Source organism: Orbicella faveolata, unplaced genomic scaffold (genome assembly GCF_042242905.1).
Source record: "Orbicella faveolata isolate gen_17 unplaced genomic scaffold, um_ofav_v1 contig_36, whole genome shotgun sequence".
Taxonomy (NCBI): domain Eukaryota; kingdom Metazoa; phylum Cnidaria; class Anthozoa; order Scleractinia; family Merulinidae; genus Orbicella; species Orbicella faveolata.
The window spans coordinates 14,139,493-14,156,590 of NW_028301565.1; the positions used below are offsets into that span (position 1 = coordinate 14,139,493).

A 17,098-nucleotide genomic window follows, 5' to 3' on the forward strand; every position below is an offset into this window, starting at 1 on the left:
ATAAACGTGTTTAGGTACAGGAGGGGTCAATCTTAAAATTATTCACTCTATTGATATGTCAGTAACTTGCACACAAAGAGCACGAAAGGGAATTTAAATAATTCAAGTGGATAGACCTTAAATCCAAATGTGTTTGCTAAATCTTCGGAAAAAAGCTAACACGTAAACTAAGGACAAACTGAGTCCTTATCCATAGCACGTGGCATTACAACAACGGTATATACAAATGCCTTTCAATTTACCGTTTGACCAAAAAGAGGTTACCCAGTCTGCTTTTATACCACATAATCCGAGGCAGATAGCGTCTGGTCAATCGAGTTACACGACTGAAGAGAGGCCGAATCACTTTTAATCCCGGCTTCTAATGTATCTGTACGTGAAATGAAACTCGGTGAAGCTTACAAAATGATTACCACGACAAAATGTAAAATGCCAGAGGGACAATGAACTGAGTGAAGCGTCCCACTGACGAACTGTTGCCTGGAACTGTTGAGACCCGGGGGGTAGAGGGTACTCCCTCTTATGTTTTTTTTTATGGGCTGTATTGGTAAGTGCGGCGCGCCCCAAGGGGTAGGGTTTTCAGCCGTTTTGGTCATAAATAGGGTATGGTTTTTGTAGCCTTGTCTGGGTATGTTAGAAGAAGCTACTCTTTCAGGTCATAGATAGGGTACGGAAAATAGAAGATTTTGGTCATAAATAGGGTAAGGGTTTTGGGAAGCAGGCCGCACACCCTCAACCAATTTCTCTGGGAGCACCCCACCGGTGTTTAGACTGATTAAGAATTGAAATTTCGCAATTTATCGGACATTATGGAAAGTTTTTGTGACTCCTCTCTCGATGGAACCCCCGTTGAACACGCGACACAGATCTGGCGATCAGTGGTAATTAACAAAACAAAGCTATGTAAAGAGACATAATTAACAACTGGCGCGGTCAGATGCTGCCCACGGATTGGCCAGAAAAAATACAATGTCACGGACTTTGTGCCCAATGAAACGCCGACATTCCAGATGTTTTTGAAACTAGTCCGACAAGGCTACAAGTGCCCTGGATAAGTCCTATTGTGGTAAGGGCTCCTTTTGATAACAGAGTCAACTTTGTCTCTGACTAGACTACCCTGGTTTAAATAAATAAATAAATAAATAAATAAATAAATAGATTAATAAATAAATAAATAGATAAATAAATAAATAAATAATGGTGGTATGTTAACTTTCGTCGCGTCGATTATCATGCTCGGCTTATTTCCGTGTCATCTCGACTAGCCACCCCCAGAACTACGAGTATTTGGTCAGCAAATTCTTCATTTTAGAACGGGTAGAAAATATTAAGAAAGGATTGTATTTATAAAAGCGTCTCTATGTTCTGAACTAGTCTCGTGTTTTTAAAAGGGATGTTGGCTTTACTTGTCAACGACTTTTTTGGTACGAGGGAAGAATTACCCAGTTAATTATTAACTGCGCTCTGAGTACAGAAATTATTATTTTTTATATACTTTTTAAAATCATGATTTCAGAGCAGGAAAACAATATTTTGGATTCTACTTTCTTCATTTTAACTTACTTATTTTTTTTACTTACATACTACTGACTGGCGGACTGACTTACTTTACCGTCGTGACTCGCTCGCACACGTTTTCCAACGCTTCGACGGCTTGATGTATTTACTCAGTTCGAGGTGTGACATGGTCAGTGTACTGTCTAAGGCGTTTGAGACTTCTCAGAGTGATTACTTTACTTTTGGTTTTGCGACACTTAATTTAAAACAGTCCTATTAAAATTTATTTACATACTTCACGTATAACGATTTTAAACAGCTTATAGCAGAGAATAAGTAACTACCTATAGATACACAAGGAACATGAAGAACAACTCTGAGTCATCAAGAGAGTATAATCTATTATCTATCTACATTAACCCTTATGTTAAATACAGGACTAAGACGGTTAGTTCAGAGTGCCAATATATAACATCATAAAATCAACGATTCAGATTGTTCTATTGCTGGCTAAATATTTCCAAGTATTGGACCAGGTACTGTCTCGACACTATTGAAATATTTTCTATCTTGTCCCTTACTTTTCGAATGGAATTAATCTAAAAGTAATATATTCAGTGTTCAACTTTTTATTCCAAATGACTTTTCCCGCTTCTTTTCTGGTTTAAATATGATTTGTTTTTAAACACTAATCCTGATCTCAATCGAAATCGCATCACCTCGGCTGAACTGGAAAGTTTCTCAACGAGACATCCTTTGGAAATCTTCATATGAACTTCGGCCAGACCAATGCACCCACTGAAAAAATCCGTTTCGTAGTAGACCTATTACTGTCGATCATTGTTACGTTGTATTCGCAGTATTTTGCAGAATGCTGTGCGGTATTTCTTGCTTCTGAAGCAATAAATGTAAGGATTAACCGCTGAGTTGATAGCAAGCAGAGTCTGAATCCCGAGAAAACCTTTTCTAAATAAAAGCGGATTTCTCAAAGGGTGGACAAAGGCTGGAAATAGAAATAAGGGTGCCCAGCACAAGGTGTAAGTTCCCACGATAACGAAAATGTTTTTGGCTACTTTTTTCTCCGCTGCGACCGCATCAGGTCCCAGAGGGATGTTTTGAACTCTGTTTTCTTGTCGTTTGGCGGCAACGAAAATATAAATGTACATGATTAAGGTTGTAAATAACATCAATAGGTTGTAAGTTGAGACGTAGCGCGTTGAAATGAAATCACGAGCATACAGGGCCCCGAATGTAAGAGCAACTAACCAGACAACCACTATCCCGGCCAATGTATTTCTCGTTATCATGACATTGACGTACTTGAAAGGGAATCTTATCGCGATAACACGATCAACTGTCACTGCAAACATGTTGGTTGCGGAAGCGACCATGGAGGCATGTCCAAGGAACATTTTAACGGAGTGAGATATAACGTACTCGTCGGTACGAGCTCCGTGAAAGAGGCTGAAAATCATCATAGGCAGATACAGCGCGCAGACTGAAATATCGGAGGACGCCAGACTTGAGATGAAAAGATCAGGTATCTTGCGATGGTTTTTGAGATTGTAAACTGCAAGAAGCACCAAGAAGTTTCCCAGGGTTCCGATGAAACTAGCCAAGGCGCAAACTACAGACAGGGCTATCGCTTCATCTTTAGTTAAGAGGACACCCATCTCGGACTGATACAGATTAGTTCCTTGAGGAATGCTTGAGGAACAGTTCCAACACGATTGGTTTAAGGGTTTTGACGTGGTTTGAGCCATACTTTGATCTAGAACAAACTACGAGAATAGTGAATTAGTAAATTAAACTTTTAGTTAGTTACCTTTTTTTTCAATTTATCTCTACATGGATGGCTGAGTGGTGAGAGCGCTCGCCTCCCACCAATGCAGGTGGCCCGGGTTCGATTCCGGCCCGGTGCCATATGTGGGTTGTTTTTGTTGTTGGTTCTCGCCTTGCTCCGAGGGTTTTTCTCCGGGTTCTCCGGTTTTGCTCCCTCCAGAAAAATCAACATTTCCAAATTCCAATTCGATCAGGATAGAGGACCAGCTGGGCTGATGTGGCTTCCTCTCTTAATATTACGATTTATTTATTGACTAGGGATAAACTGGAAAAAGCTACGTGAGAAGAAGAAAACGAATCACAAATAGTTGAAATTTGAAAATTGAATCAAAAATTACTATAACTTTATTAACTTTCTCCGCAGTTCAAATGATCTTTCATATTTTCATTTGTGTTTGTTTTTCTCCCTACGCCCTGTAGATGTATCTCTGATGATTTAAGGTCGCCTTAACCAGTTAGATTAAAAAACTAAATCGACGGAATCGTTCGTTTGTCCTCCTAGGGTCTGAGATTTTGTTTGTGTGTCAAAAAGTTAGCAAACGATTGATTTAATTACTTAAGGGGATCGATTTTAAGTTGAATTTACCAACCTTCAGTTATCCAGCCGGTCACTGTTCCGTCTTTCAGTGAGCAATCTGCCTAAGTCTGTGAGGAATGGAACGATGAATACAATATTCTCTGATTATATGAAAGCTTGTATTGAGCGTTCAGTGCTTTATAATCAAAGTTGCTATTGTTTAGTGAAAAGGAATTCCTTCCTGTCCTGTTATTAAGATGGAAAATAATATGTACTAATATCTTCTTCACGGAAAACGATACCAAATTACTTACCCAAACTATGGTTGAATAATCTTGACTTATGATTAATTCTCAAATAAAAATCTTCAAACCTCTTGCAGCCGCTTTTCTGCCATAGATTTAAATTTTACAATAACGTAATTTGCACATTTCGTGCGGTTTTGACTTTTTGGCAGAGTGTAAGTACTTATTCCTATTTTTAATTACGTTTAATTACGTTTATTGTTAAGGCTATGATCCAAGTTTGATTTAGTCATGAAAAATACCCTATTCAGGCCCCGAGAGAGGCGTGGAGCTTATCAGTTGATTTATTTACGGATGTGTATCGGAAACGGAGTGAATTACTTGGAAAATCCGTTTTAATTTTGACCACTTATAAAATTATCTTTTAAATGAAGGAGACATGAAAATAGTAATTTACTAAGACAGAAAAAAACCAAAGAGATAATAATAAACCATAAAGGACCAAGGATGGTTTAGGATGGAGAAGATTAACACGAATTACAGATCACGAACTTCAGTGAAAATACTAGGTTAAAGGCCTAAACTGGGTTGGTCAACTGTTAACAGAGGGTTGGTATTCAGTCCTCCCGAGGATCAGTGATGTTACCATGCGCGTTGCGTAGATTGTTTCGTGAAGAATTTACTGATATATGTGTCAATCTTCTTCGGCTGTCCGCGTGAGTAAAATTCACTTTACAGGATTAGGTAGGATTGGCAACTTTTAAACCTGGGATTTCTGAAACCGAGAGAGATCACAGATAACTTGAGAGGGATTTTTTTCTGGAATAAGGCCTATATTGGGGATTACCTCTCTTGCTCTTCATCTTCATCGTTCATTTCCCTTCGAGATCATGCTTAATACCAGGAGCCATAATCGGGGACGGAGACCGTAAGTCTTGGAATCCGCGCGCACCTATTGTAAGATCCAAGTGTAACATTTTTTCTATTATTCGTTCTTGCGTAATTTGTTTTTCCTTTGCGTACGCAAATTAGTTTATACTTCTTTTCGTCCTTTTGTTTGGTCTTTTTTTTGCGTCAATTTAGGTGTTTATTCCTTTCTGTCAGTTTTCGCGCCCTCGTTAGCGTTTCTTTGCTGTTTCATCTTCATTAGCGCCCTTCTAAGTTTCTATAGTTTTATTTTCCGCATGTTCTAGCGTATTTTCCATATCATAGCTTTGCAGTACAGTTTTGGGGCAGTTCATTTTGGTCCGCGCTTAGCGCAGTTCTATTTAGTTTTCGTGCTAGTCTCTTCGCGTTATTCGCAGTCCGTTTCACAACAGTTTTCTCTGGCCGAAACAATGTAAGTGTAATTCACAGTCCTCGTTTTGCAGTTTTGTTATTTCTTTATTCGAATTTAGCTTAGTCGCAACTTGTAACTTTTGCTCTTTTACTGTTTTAATTTCAACCCACGCTGTTTGTATCCACGCTATTTGCATCTACGCCGCTCGTATGCACACTCTTTGTACCACGCCGTTTTGATTTGTGGAGTTGTTTATTAAAGGCCAAGAGAGTTTTTTACGCTTATTGCAGTTTCACCTATGATATGGGACAATTTTTCTATTTTTAGAACAAATTGCGCCATCCTGACGTCATATATCCGCGCGGATCCACGCACATGTCGGAGGCTCCGCGTGGATGTTGTCACGTTGCTTGATAAAATGGTGAGAGTTGAGAGATTCTCTTGCGTATTTTTCACTGCGATGGCAGGGAATAAGGCAGGGACTAAGAACTAGGGCGCTTGCATGTAGTTTTATGCTCTGAGCTAATGGAAAAAGTGAGTTTTTCAAGATCGAAAGCAAGACTTCAATTTTGCGCTTTGAATGAATAATAAGATCTGCTCTCGCTAGTTGTAAGCTTACGCGTACGCTTTTGCGTTTGTTCTGACGTACGAATATAGCAAAAAACTCTCTACTCTGATATCGAGTTAATTTGTGAGTTGCTCAAACAATGCTTAAGGGCCCATTAACCGATTCATGCGCGCGCTCGCGCGCGTTGCTAAGGAGGTGAAATTTCTTTTCCGGTTACTTACGTGAGCCTGAACGCGGAAAATAAAAACAACTCAATAACTTGCAAATTCGCCTACATTTAAGATGTTTTTCTTTGTTTTTAACAAAATGCAAAGTAAAAAAAGGACAAGCAAAGGCAAAGTAAGAGAAAGATAGAAAAACAAGAGCAATACAAAGAGAAAAACTAACTCCATGTGGCTTTGTTTGATCTTACCGATGTGCGCTGGTAGTGTAAATTGCGCACGCGCTGATAGGCTAACTTCCAATACATATCGGGTGCACTTCCGGTTTCTTTAAATGCTAAAGGAAACGTGGTTTTACTTTAAATCCGGCCTTTTTCGACGAATTTCGATTAAAGCCAACGTTGGGAACATAGCTATGTATTCCTTTTTCGAAATCATGTTTTTTTCGGGAAATTACGAATTTTTCAATATTTTGAAATTCCCTCAAAATCCGACCTTTTAGAAATGAAACAAAATCTATGCATAGCGTTATGAGGATTTAAATTAAAATATTAAATCAATGAAAACAATTCAGATACAGTAATTTGCCTGGGAGTCTTTGCATTTTGTTAGAATTAGTCACATGACCATGGGCGCGGCCTGATGACGTCATCACTATTGTTACTGATCATGAAAAAGTTAAAACACATGAAATAGCTCTGAACTAACTAAAATTGATGAGATTATATGAGAATAAAGTTTCCTTAGCAACGGCTTGAAAAGATCAGTTAATGGGCCCTTAATTATAACCAAAACCTGTTTTTGATGGTTTCTTATGGTTTCTGCTTGTTTGGCGAGTTTGCAAAAGTTTTTGAAAGGAAAATCTGACGACAAGTAGCTTATTTGCATGGTGCAGCCCGTGCACTTTCAAGTCTGAGTCCGTGTTTTCAATTGTCAACAAATTTTGACAAATATTTCTTTCGTTATTTTATGTGCTGAAATGCTGCAACAATTTTCACCAACGCCAAAGGCTACTAACATCATGTCTGTTTCTTTGACATGGTGAAGTTTTACACAGCGAAAATGAAATTGACAAGGAGTTTTGATAACTCGACCAACAAAATCGAAAGTTGAATAAAGAGAGCGTCATCGTAACTTTGCTGATTATTTCTGCTGTATTCAAATATTTTCAGCTAAGCTTTTAACCCTTTGAATACTAAACTTTCGCCAAAAAATACCGTTTTTAACCGTTTAGTCAGGTTTTTTAGCTGCCATGACGCTAAATAAGCCTGAGTTTTGCTAAGAAAGCTTTTTTTTTCACTAAAAGGAGAGATTTTTCGAGGATTAGGTACAAAATTGAGCAAAATTTCAATTCCGGGCATTCACATATGCCAAAATTTGGACTTTTTTTTTTTTGCCATTAACCGTTCTCAATTTTGTTTGCTGCCCCTTCCTTTCTGTTTTTCTCGGCCCTTTTACACTGGCTACCTTTTGCAATGTATGTTCTTTCTGGCTGCCGTGAAAAGTTGGATGTTAATTACGGGCGAAGCCTAGAAATGGACCTTGATCAATCATCCATAAATGGACCATTTTACCAGCGTTTTTGCACCAAAACTGATAACGTTGTTTTTCGATTTGCGACGTCGGAATGTCGTCGATGTCTAAACCTAACCATTGTGCGGAAAGGCCTAGCCTAGCACTACTATCTGCTTATCAAGAATATCTGATGACATTTAAATTGATGACGTCACAAGTGGTACAAAGAGCACGACCATTAATTACGCATATATGCGTATATGCGTAGTTGGCATTCCTCGGCAAAGGGTTAACATGTTCTCAAACATTTATCAAACTTAAGCATATTTAAAAACTATAGAGATATTATATGAGGTCGATGAACGTTTTCACACGAAAGTGGGGAAGTCTAATTTGTCATGTTTAGTGACTGAACAAAACACGCTTCGACGGGCCCTCTTATCCATCGACAACAGACAATTTATTGGATCTTTACACAAACAAAACTGAGCAGTATCTACAGACGTAAACTTATTGGACCTTGGTTAAACATAGCATCAAGCGTTGCTTACAATTCAGGCGAAACTCAAACTTGCAATTTTGTTTTACTTTTCGGTCGCGACAGACTCTGGCGAAATCCCCGCAAACGTCTGGTAAGAGGAGGGAAACTTTCAAGTCATAAAACACCGCTATATCCAAATATATCCAACTATAGTTTTTCACTGTGTTATGGAATAGCTTTTAATCCCGCTCATGATATGTGAAATTTAGAGTGGAGTAACGTGGAGATCTTGTAAAAGAAGCAGCGGAACCCAACTTGGTTAGTGGTATAAAGCGGGACATATCTAAATTCGATACGGTCTTACTTCACTCAAATTGTGCAGCTTACGACCAAAATACTGAGCAAAATTCCAATAGACATAAACGTATTGAGTGGTGGACCAAAAATCTCAAAAATTTCCGGAATTTTGGACGCCATTTCCCCCGCACTACATCCGCAAAAATCCACGTAGCATGTACGAGCGTGTGCCGCACGCAATGGCGCAATTTGTTCTAAAAATAAAAAAAAATTGTCCCATATCATAGGGACAGCCCCAATACTAAAAATTCCTTTCTCCCCACCTCCTCCCGCTTCTCGCTCATCCCCTGCCCCCTTCTCCCCAATTTTTTGCTCACCCCAGGCGCTTTTTCGCTCGCCCGCTTGCTCGCTGGCTTGTTCGATCTCTCTACCTGGAAAAGGAAAGGAAACGACTGCTACGCAGGCTAATAGTTTTAATTCCCATCTCGAACATCAAGTGTCAGTGACTGAGAAAAGAGAATTTACTGATCCTCGATTCCGAGGAACAAGGCTAGTAGAGCGAGTTTTCCTTTCGTCGCAAACAAAAAACGACCAAACGATATTCGCAGAAAGATCCTTGAAAAACGTTCGGTGTCTGTTTGCATGATTTTAACTGTGTAAGGTCACCTTTTCAACACTCCGACATTACATATGAAAAATGTTATTTAGTGAATTTTAATTAACTAAATCGTTAGTTAACTATAGTTTTTCGTCCAGCGCGCTTAATTTTCATGGGCCAAACTAACCATTTAGATATGGTATACCCATAGCATAGCTCTTTTTTAGAACCTCATATTTGTGGAGATATTCGTATACTAGTAGAGTGACCCTCTCAAATCAGTTGAAATTTGGTAAGTAAATTAAACTGCGATAGTTGTATTTTTCAAACGGCCAAAAAGTAGACCGACAAATCGTGTTTACTTTGAGATGATAAATAGCTCAAACAAATGATGAAAGCGTAAATTACAAACTGTGTGAATATGAATTAAGTCGAGGCAAGTTTCCTTTTTTCTGTACTGGCCTGTTGAAAATGCTCAATTTTGCAAAAATTCTATCTGTCATCTTGGTTGATCGAGCGTTTTTCCTAACTTTCCGAGATTTACCAAAATGGCTGGAACTTCTAAAGTTTATTTCTGAAAATATTTCCCGAAAGGGTCTTTTTGATCCGTCATCGGATTCTCCATTTACAGGCAGTGGCCTTTAATTACCTAACATTTGCTTTTTTAATTTCTTCTTTGTTCTAAGATATCTTTATCTGAGATAGCATCGTCCATTGAAGGAACATATGATACACAAGACATTGCCTTATAAGTAGAAGAAAAAAAACGAAAGAAGGTCCTGAATTTAATAAAGCGCCATTCCACTAACTACATAAGGTACGAAAAGGGATGAACATTATAAATTTTCTAATAAAGAGTATGATGACGAAATAATTTGATGTGAAATAGGTTACCGGGCGACTCACCCCAAGCACAAATGCCAAGGATTGTCCTTTTCCAGTAGCTATCGTTTAAATCATTTCACTTGGTTTGTGAAAACTCTTGTTTTAGCATAAACAAAGAGTAGATTTCCTGCATTTTCTATGCTGCAGTCTTCAGTTGATAGTGGGGGGGGGGGGGGGGGGGGAGGGGGGGACAGGGGGTCAGAACCTCCCGCCTCCCGTACCCTGCTCTCCCACTTCCCGTACATTTATCTCTCGCCTCCCACCCTTTTGCGTGCTGCTCCCGTTCCCTGTAAATTGGCAGTCAAAGCACATCCTACTCATTTAGCTTCGCAATTCTTAAGCATTTCCTTTGTTTTTAATAATTTAACAAGATTACCACTGCCATATGTTTCAATTCAATGAAGTTTTGACCTACTTGTTTATTTTCTTTGAGTTTCACCATTTCAGTCCATTTTCATCAGCTCTTCAGATTTGTTTCTGAAATCCGTTTTCAGTGACGACGGTCTCAAAAGTTAATTCTAAGTTGTCTCGTGTTCTGATAAAGTATACGCATTTCCAGTAACCAGTCCGGCGTTTATTGGGATCAGACAATTAAATCATAGACGTAGGTCGTCTCACCTTTTTGCAATTTGACAGCTTACGCGACGCGTGCACTCATGCCGCTTGACATTCTTGACTTACGACGTAACCACTGTAAACGGGTTTACTATTTCACCGGAAGTAAGCCTGTTTTTCAGCCCAAGCGCAAATTTTGGTTTGCTCGTTTGCTCAGAAATCTCAGAAGTGACTGAGAAGGCGTTAAATACAAGTCAAATATATTTTGGGTTCTTGTTTTTGAAAGTATTCTAACGCATTGTTGAATTCAACAAATTTGCGTTTCGCATTTCTCTCCCGCTTCCCGCCCTTTCCTCTCCCGCCTCCCGTACCCCTCCCGCCCCCTATTCTCCCGGGCTCCCGCCCCCCTGTCCTCCCTCCCTCACTTAATACTTATGGCAACGAAGACTGCGAGTGTTTCGTTTATCTTTTATCACTTCGATCATCAAGTCGCCATACGACGTTCGATTGATCGTCAGCGGTCGCCATCTTGATTATCGCTGCAAGCAATCTCGTTTCCAGGATCTTTGAGTTTCATTAAGGCTGCATTAAAGGTATTAAGACTGGGTGGGGAGATGGCAAAACAACTCCGGAGGGGCCGGGCAGGGATGTTCATAGTCTTGCGATCTTCGAAACATATCCAGAAGTACTCGTAAATCTAGCTTACACGATAGCATGTTAAACCCTTCGGAAACTATTTGGGCCACTCTGGCCTATCTTCGGTAGTCTTCGATAATCTTGCAAAATCCTCAGTCGGAACTCTTCGAAATGTATTCAGCGATCATTCAAAACATACGTCGACCTTCGAGAGTCTGAAACTGTACTTCGTTACCACGTTGAGAAGTAAGCCTTAAAATCTCGCTGAGTGAGTTTACTGATTGCTATCAACTGGCTTAATGCAACGTTGCAATCGCAATATTTGTCCAAATGCTGTGCGGTATTTCATGCTTCTCATGCAATAAACGTAAGGATTAACTGCGGAATTACAAGCCAGCAAAGTCTGCACCCAGTGGAAACCTTTTCCAAACTGAGCTAGGTTTGTTGAAGGGTTGGCAATTGCTGGGAGTAGAAGCATGGGTAGCCAGCACAAGGCGTAAATCCCCACCACTGTGAAAATAGTTTTAGCTACTTTTTTCTCCGCCACTGAACTATCAGATGCAGTTCCCTGATGTATTCTGTTTTCTTGTCGTTTGGCGACAATGAAAATGTAAATGTACATGATCATGGTGGAAAATAACAAAATGCCACTGTACAATGCAATGTACATGTTTGACACCAACGTACGAGCGTACAGGAAACCGAATGCAAGAGAAACTATCCAGACAACCACTATGCCAACCAAAGCACGTCTTTTTGTCATGGCAGCCACGTATTTAAAAGGAAATCGTATGGCAACAACACGATCAACTGTCACTGCAAACATATTTGTCGCGGAAGCAACCATAGACGTATGACCAAAGAAACTCCTCGCTGAGTCAAAGATGACGTTGTCATCGTGTCCTCCCGTACTGAAACTGTGGATGAAGTAGTTGATCGACATTGGCAGAAACAACGCGCAAACAGTGATGTCAGAGAAGGCCAGGCTTGTGATGAAAAGATCAGGTATGTTGCGAAGATTTTCGTTTTTGTGGAAGGCAAAAAGCACCAAAGAATTACCTAAGGTTCCGATGACGCTGGCCAGTGCGCAAACTACAGAGAGAATTATGGCGTCATCTCTAGTTAAGAATGTACTCAGACGAGGAACCGTTGTTGTTTCTTGAGGAGGGCTGGTAGAACAGTTCCAGCACGACTGGTTAAACAGGTTAGACGGGTTTTGAGCCATACGTAGATCGTGCTGGATCTAGAAACAACATCAACAACATTGAGTTTTTCAGTTAGGAAAGTGGCGACTGCATTTCTAAAACTAATCCAGTGGTTTCTTTTTTAAACTTTCAAACAATGAACTCTAGTTCTCTACAAGTTTTATCTTTCCGTGAAATTATTCGGCTACGAAACTCCATCACTGTTAAGCTTACTTGGTTATGCGCCTTTCATAGGCCATTTCCATGTCCATCACAAAGTGCTCAAAAGCTACCGTCTCCCGATTGTCTTCACGATCAGTGTAACGTCCTTCACCTCATAACAATGTCACCATTAAGACTCGCTTCTGATTAGTCGAAAGTAAGTCACTTTTCCCAAAATGCGTCCATAGCTGAACAGCAGATTTTTCATTGTTTAGTTTGCATTTTACGTGAGATAGGTTAGATGACAATTGTTGCCGGATCCCAACGTGACTTCATTTATGAAAAAAGATCTTCTTTGAAAGCTTGCATTTACGATTGGTGTCTTATTCAAAGACAGTGATGTTTTTGTCTCGACGCAATTGTTTGGCTTTCTCACTCGGAATAAGTACTAAAAAGTCTGATGTGTTCACGCTCACAGCTAACCGTAATTTTCAATTACAAAGTATCGACAACATGGCCACAATTTGTGTCCTATAATTAAATATGTAAGTGCATAACAAGAACATGTCTAATTACAAAGTGTTATTAACAGCATGTCCAATTAAAAAGCGCCCTATAAGAACGTCAACTCATGATTGCACAGTATAATGCGATCATGTTCAATCACAAGATGTTGTTGTGTTGTTGTAATGTAGTTTTCGCTGGGGCCATAAGGGAGACTAAAGTCTTTGACTGTAATTATGCACCGTATCGAAATAAAGTGTCATTCATTCAAGGTGTAAGATCATAAATGTCTCAGCCGAGTTTCAAAGGGTCAAATCACAAAACTCGCCAATCGTTTACCTGATTGAAGTCCATCTTTTGACTGAAATTTCACTTTTGTATTCTCCCAGAACGGTTTCCTAAAAAAGTTTTTCCCTTCAATTTTGAAATTGACGTGATTAATTTCTTAATAGAACTTCCTGTCGCCCATTATTTTTCCTTCGTCATAACCGTAATTGAAGAAATCTGACGACCGTCGCGTGCTTCTGTCCGATTTGGTTAGCCAAGCATATGAAAACTGACCGAGCTAGATTCCACTTAGTCCTATCTCCTTATTAAACAAACAAAAAATGAACACTTAACAGGACTAAAAAACGAAATAGAAAACACAAGGAAAACGTCGACAGACCGCCGCTTTTAAAACTGGTAGCAATTTTTAGAGAAAGTCATGCTCGTTTGGGTGACAAAGTAAAAGCGTTCATCGCTATGGTAGTGCTGTTGAACATTTTGTTTCATGTTGACTTCATTTCCTTCGCTTTGAGATCAGTTCGCTTTCAGCTACTCTTCACGGATTTTCAGTGTTTATCTTGGACTTTACCATTCTAAGTAAGCACATTTTTTGTCGCCCGTTTTTTCAATATTATTTTATGATATGATATATCGTTTTTTGGTAACTTTAATTTTGAAGGTTTATTTGTATAATTCTCCCACGAAAGGCAGTCTGCTTTGTCTACATTCAAACAAGTTGCGTGAGGGGAATTCTCATGGGCAAATAGAAAACGTATTTGACTTGTTCAGTCACAGCGCAGGCCGTTTTGCTGTTGCTACCCTTTGACTTATCCCTCAGTGACGACACTTTACATTATATAATTTATTTTGTGTGGAAAAATATGTTCCCAGTAGTATTTAACAACAAAACGCAGACTACTTACATGATCTTAACTGAATCGCACTTTGAGGGCTGAGGTGTTACCGTTATAGTGATTTAAAGTGATAGATTGTAATCTTACTCACCTTACTGATTAGCCGCGGTGAAGTTTCTCTCTTTTCCCTTTACATTCAATGTACTGAGAACTTGCATTAGTCTGTGCAAAGCAGAAGGGAAGAAAAATGCCATGAATATATAATGACACAGTTATTGAAACATGCCATCTTAAGTTAAAATACCGTGTGCGTTTTCCTCTTGAATTAAAAGAGTTTTACTTTCTTTAATCAGAATGTTTTCGAGATAGAATCATTGGCTAATCGATTTGGAAGTCTCCGTTCTCCTAAGATAACAAAAATTATATTTCATTTACGTTATTCTAGTTCAGTCTGATGCCAAACGATTATTCACAAATGGAAGTTTGAACACCTTGCGGGTGCTGTTTGTATTAGGTTTTAAAGTTACAGTTTTGCATCTTATTGGCAGAATTGATTCTATATATCGACCAATATAACATATCTATCAATCTGCCTAAACACTGATTCAACACAGTTTTTGTTTATTTCTGGCAAATCCCCCTCTAAGTGCCCCTGGTACGTTTGCATATGAGGTTGCCCTATTGTAATTGGGTTTCCCATATACTGTTGCGATTATAGAGGAAGTGTCTTGTTTATTAAATTGGTTTTCCGAAACGTTGTTCCGATAACGCGTAGGCGTGAGGAATTAAATTCGAAGAGCAAAATTAATAATTCGCGACCGGCTGTTTTTGTCCCCGAGGATTATTAAAACTTAAATTGATTTCGGTTTCTTTCTATCCACTATGTATGGATGTCGACTAAGGGTTACGCTCTTTTCCTTTCGAAGACTATCATCGTCTCTTGGCTTTGTTTAACGTAGCCAACTTTTGATGAAGCACTTTCCCGAAATTTACAAAACGGTCAATGTCTTAGACCGCTGGTTTAATCGAAGAATGAAAACAAGCTAGCGTATGAGATAAGCACAAAGCGACATACAACATAAACAGGCGCAGCTCCCCGAAATAATTGAGATCAACAAAGCGAGAAAGTGCTTATACTTATTCTAATATTAACTATTTCTTAGATTAGTTCTTAGGGTAAGGGAGGGTGTGTATGGCAACTGCAAGAGACTGCAGAATCTGCCTTCGCTTGCATGAATCTGCCCAAGCCGCGACAGACTCGATCGATCGCTTAATGCTTTAAAGATGGATTCCATCTTATGATGTTATCAGGAAAAGAGCGACTTAACGATGTGTTATGTCAACAAGTATTCAGCTGCGGTAGAACCTCACTATGTCGAACCCGGTTATCTTGAATTCCTCGTGACTTCCTATCGGCCAACCCGAAGCCCCGACATCTCGAACTATGCGTCGTTTCCCTTAAAGGGCCACAATCAGCCATGAGTCATTGCGGACAGGCACTCCATCCGCTGCATTAGGTAAAGGTAAAGTCTGCATGCGAGCCAAGTGGCCCATCAGGCCGGAGCTTATCCCGCTTTCTGTAGCATGAAGCGACTAGGAGTATTTCTACGCTCCCCTGGATTGGATGCTAGTCCATCGCAGGGTTACCCGTGCTAATATAGCACGTGGCCAAAAACAGAGGTGTCAAACTCAACAAATTACACGCGGATAACAGCGGAAACCACGCAGACTTATGACCTCTGACGGCTCTACTCTGGTGAAATGTCCTCCTAAAAACAGGATTATTGCTTAGCGAAATATTCAAAGATCCCCCTATCGTACAATACAAAAGGGGCAGATCCTCAAAGATATACTAGTTCGAGCAAAACTCTCAAAGCGGCTATTACACGTGGATAGGAGTTGTGTAGGCCTGCCAACCCATTGTTATCACTGTTGATTTTTACCAGGCAGGCCCCGTCCTATCACGTGCGAGTACAAACTTAATCCAATCACAGCATGTGAGTCCAAGGTGTACATTAGCTACACTAAAAACAAAGGATAAACATACGAAATGCGTGCAAAATACTCTACGCAACCCTCCAAAACTTGGAGATATGCCGTATAAATGCAACGCATAACTGTCTTACGCTTTATCCTTCAATTCAAATCACACATGCTGGAGAAAATAAGCGTTATAGCCATCATAGAAAACACAGTGTCAAGCTGTGTACAATAGGATCGAAGACTTTATGCCCACCATTCGCTAGTGGCAAAACTACCAATCACAATCAAGAATTCTCGATCCGCCGAACGAGTATATAATACCAAAAAAATATGCCAGGTGCGGAGTGTTACCGAGCATTGGTCTCTACCACTCCATGTTATCGGCAACTGATGAGATCCAGAAGGATCGAAACCGCGGTCTTGCCTGATCTACAAGGCTACGAGCCTCCTAACAAAAGAGGGACTATTAACAGTCTCCAGAAAACCTGACAACATCGCAACTAAAAGCAATGACAACCACAACGTGGAGCTGGATGAACAATCATAGGAAGAACTCCTAAATTCAGAGCTTTCGCCTGAACAAAACCACACAATATCATAAGCAACACGCAAAACGGTCCACAGACTTGCGCGTGAACACCTACTTTTGCAGTTCCAGAACGAACAAACTGGAAGGACAAAAAGCTCGATGAAATTGATGCAAGAAGCATAAGAACGTCTCTCTAAGACAGACTCATAGCTTTCAACAAGGAAAGCTACAGTTATCTCTGGCGGAGTCTGGGTTTTTGTCGAGGGTCGAGGGTCGAGGGTACTATGTCGAGGGTCGAGGGTACCATGTCGAGGGTATTAAAACATGAAATAAGATAAATAAAAAATAAAATAATGGTTAACTCAAATATAAAATAATAATTAATAATAAAATAAAATAATAATTAGATAAAAAATAATAATATGTTTCTAAAAATAGAATAAAAAACAATTGAACACTTTGTGGTGATATCGTTGACGTTAATTATGTTTGATATTATGTTTGATCGAAAGATCTTCGGAAGTCTTCGGGAATCTTCG

At 39.6% G+C, this 17,098-nt stretch overlaps 2 protein-coding genes across 2 annotated transcripts; both read right to left on the reverse strand.

Moving 5' to 3' along the window:
* Positions 1 to 1,531: 1,531 nt before the first annotated feature.
* Positions 1,532 to 3,260, reverse strand: LOC110064172 (adenosine receptor A2a-like). The gene has a single exon (XM_020771178.2). The coding sequence runs from the start codon at positions 3,258 to 3,260 to the stop codon at positions 2,325 to 2,327; it is 936 nt and encodes a 311-aa protein (XP_020626837.1). The 3' UTR covers positions 1,532 to 2,324.
* A 7,574-nt stretch (positions 3,261 to 10,834) lies between these two features.
* On the reverse strand, positions 10,835 to 12,313 carry LOC149102358 (histamine H2 receptor-like). The gene has a single exon (XM_089274496.1). It carries the CDS (start codon positions 12,299 to 12,301, stop codon positions 11,351 to 11,353), a length of 951 nt encoding a protein of 316 aa, XP_089130622.1. The 5' UTR covers positions 12,302 to 12,313; the 3' UTR covers positions 10,835 to 11,350.
* Between the last annotated feature and the right edge of the window lie 4,785 nt (positions 12,314 to 17,098).

What these genes read in the sequence shown, in the direction of transcription:
- LOC110064172 (XM_020771178.2), bottom strand. Translation starts at nt 3,260, where the DNA reads ATGGCTCAAACCACGTCAAAACCCTTAAACCAATCGTGTTGGAACTGT.
- LOC149102358 (XM_089274496.1), bottom strand. Translation starts at nt 12,301, where the DNA reads ATGGCTCAAAACCCGTCTAACCTGTTTAACCAGTCGTGCTGGAACTGT.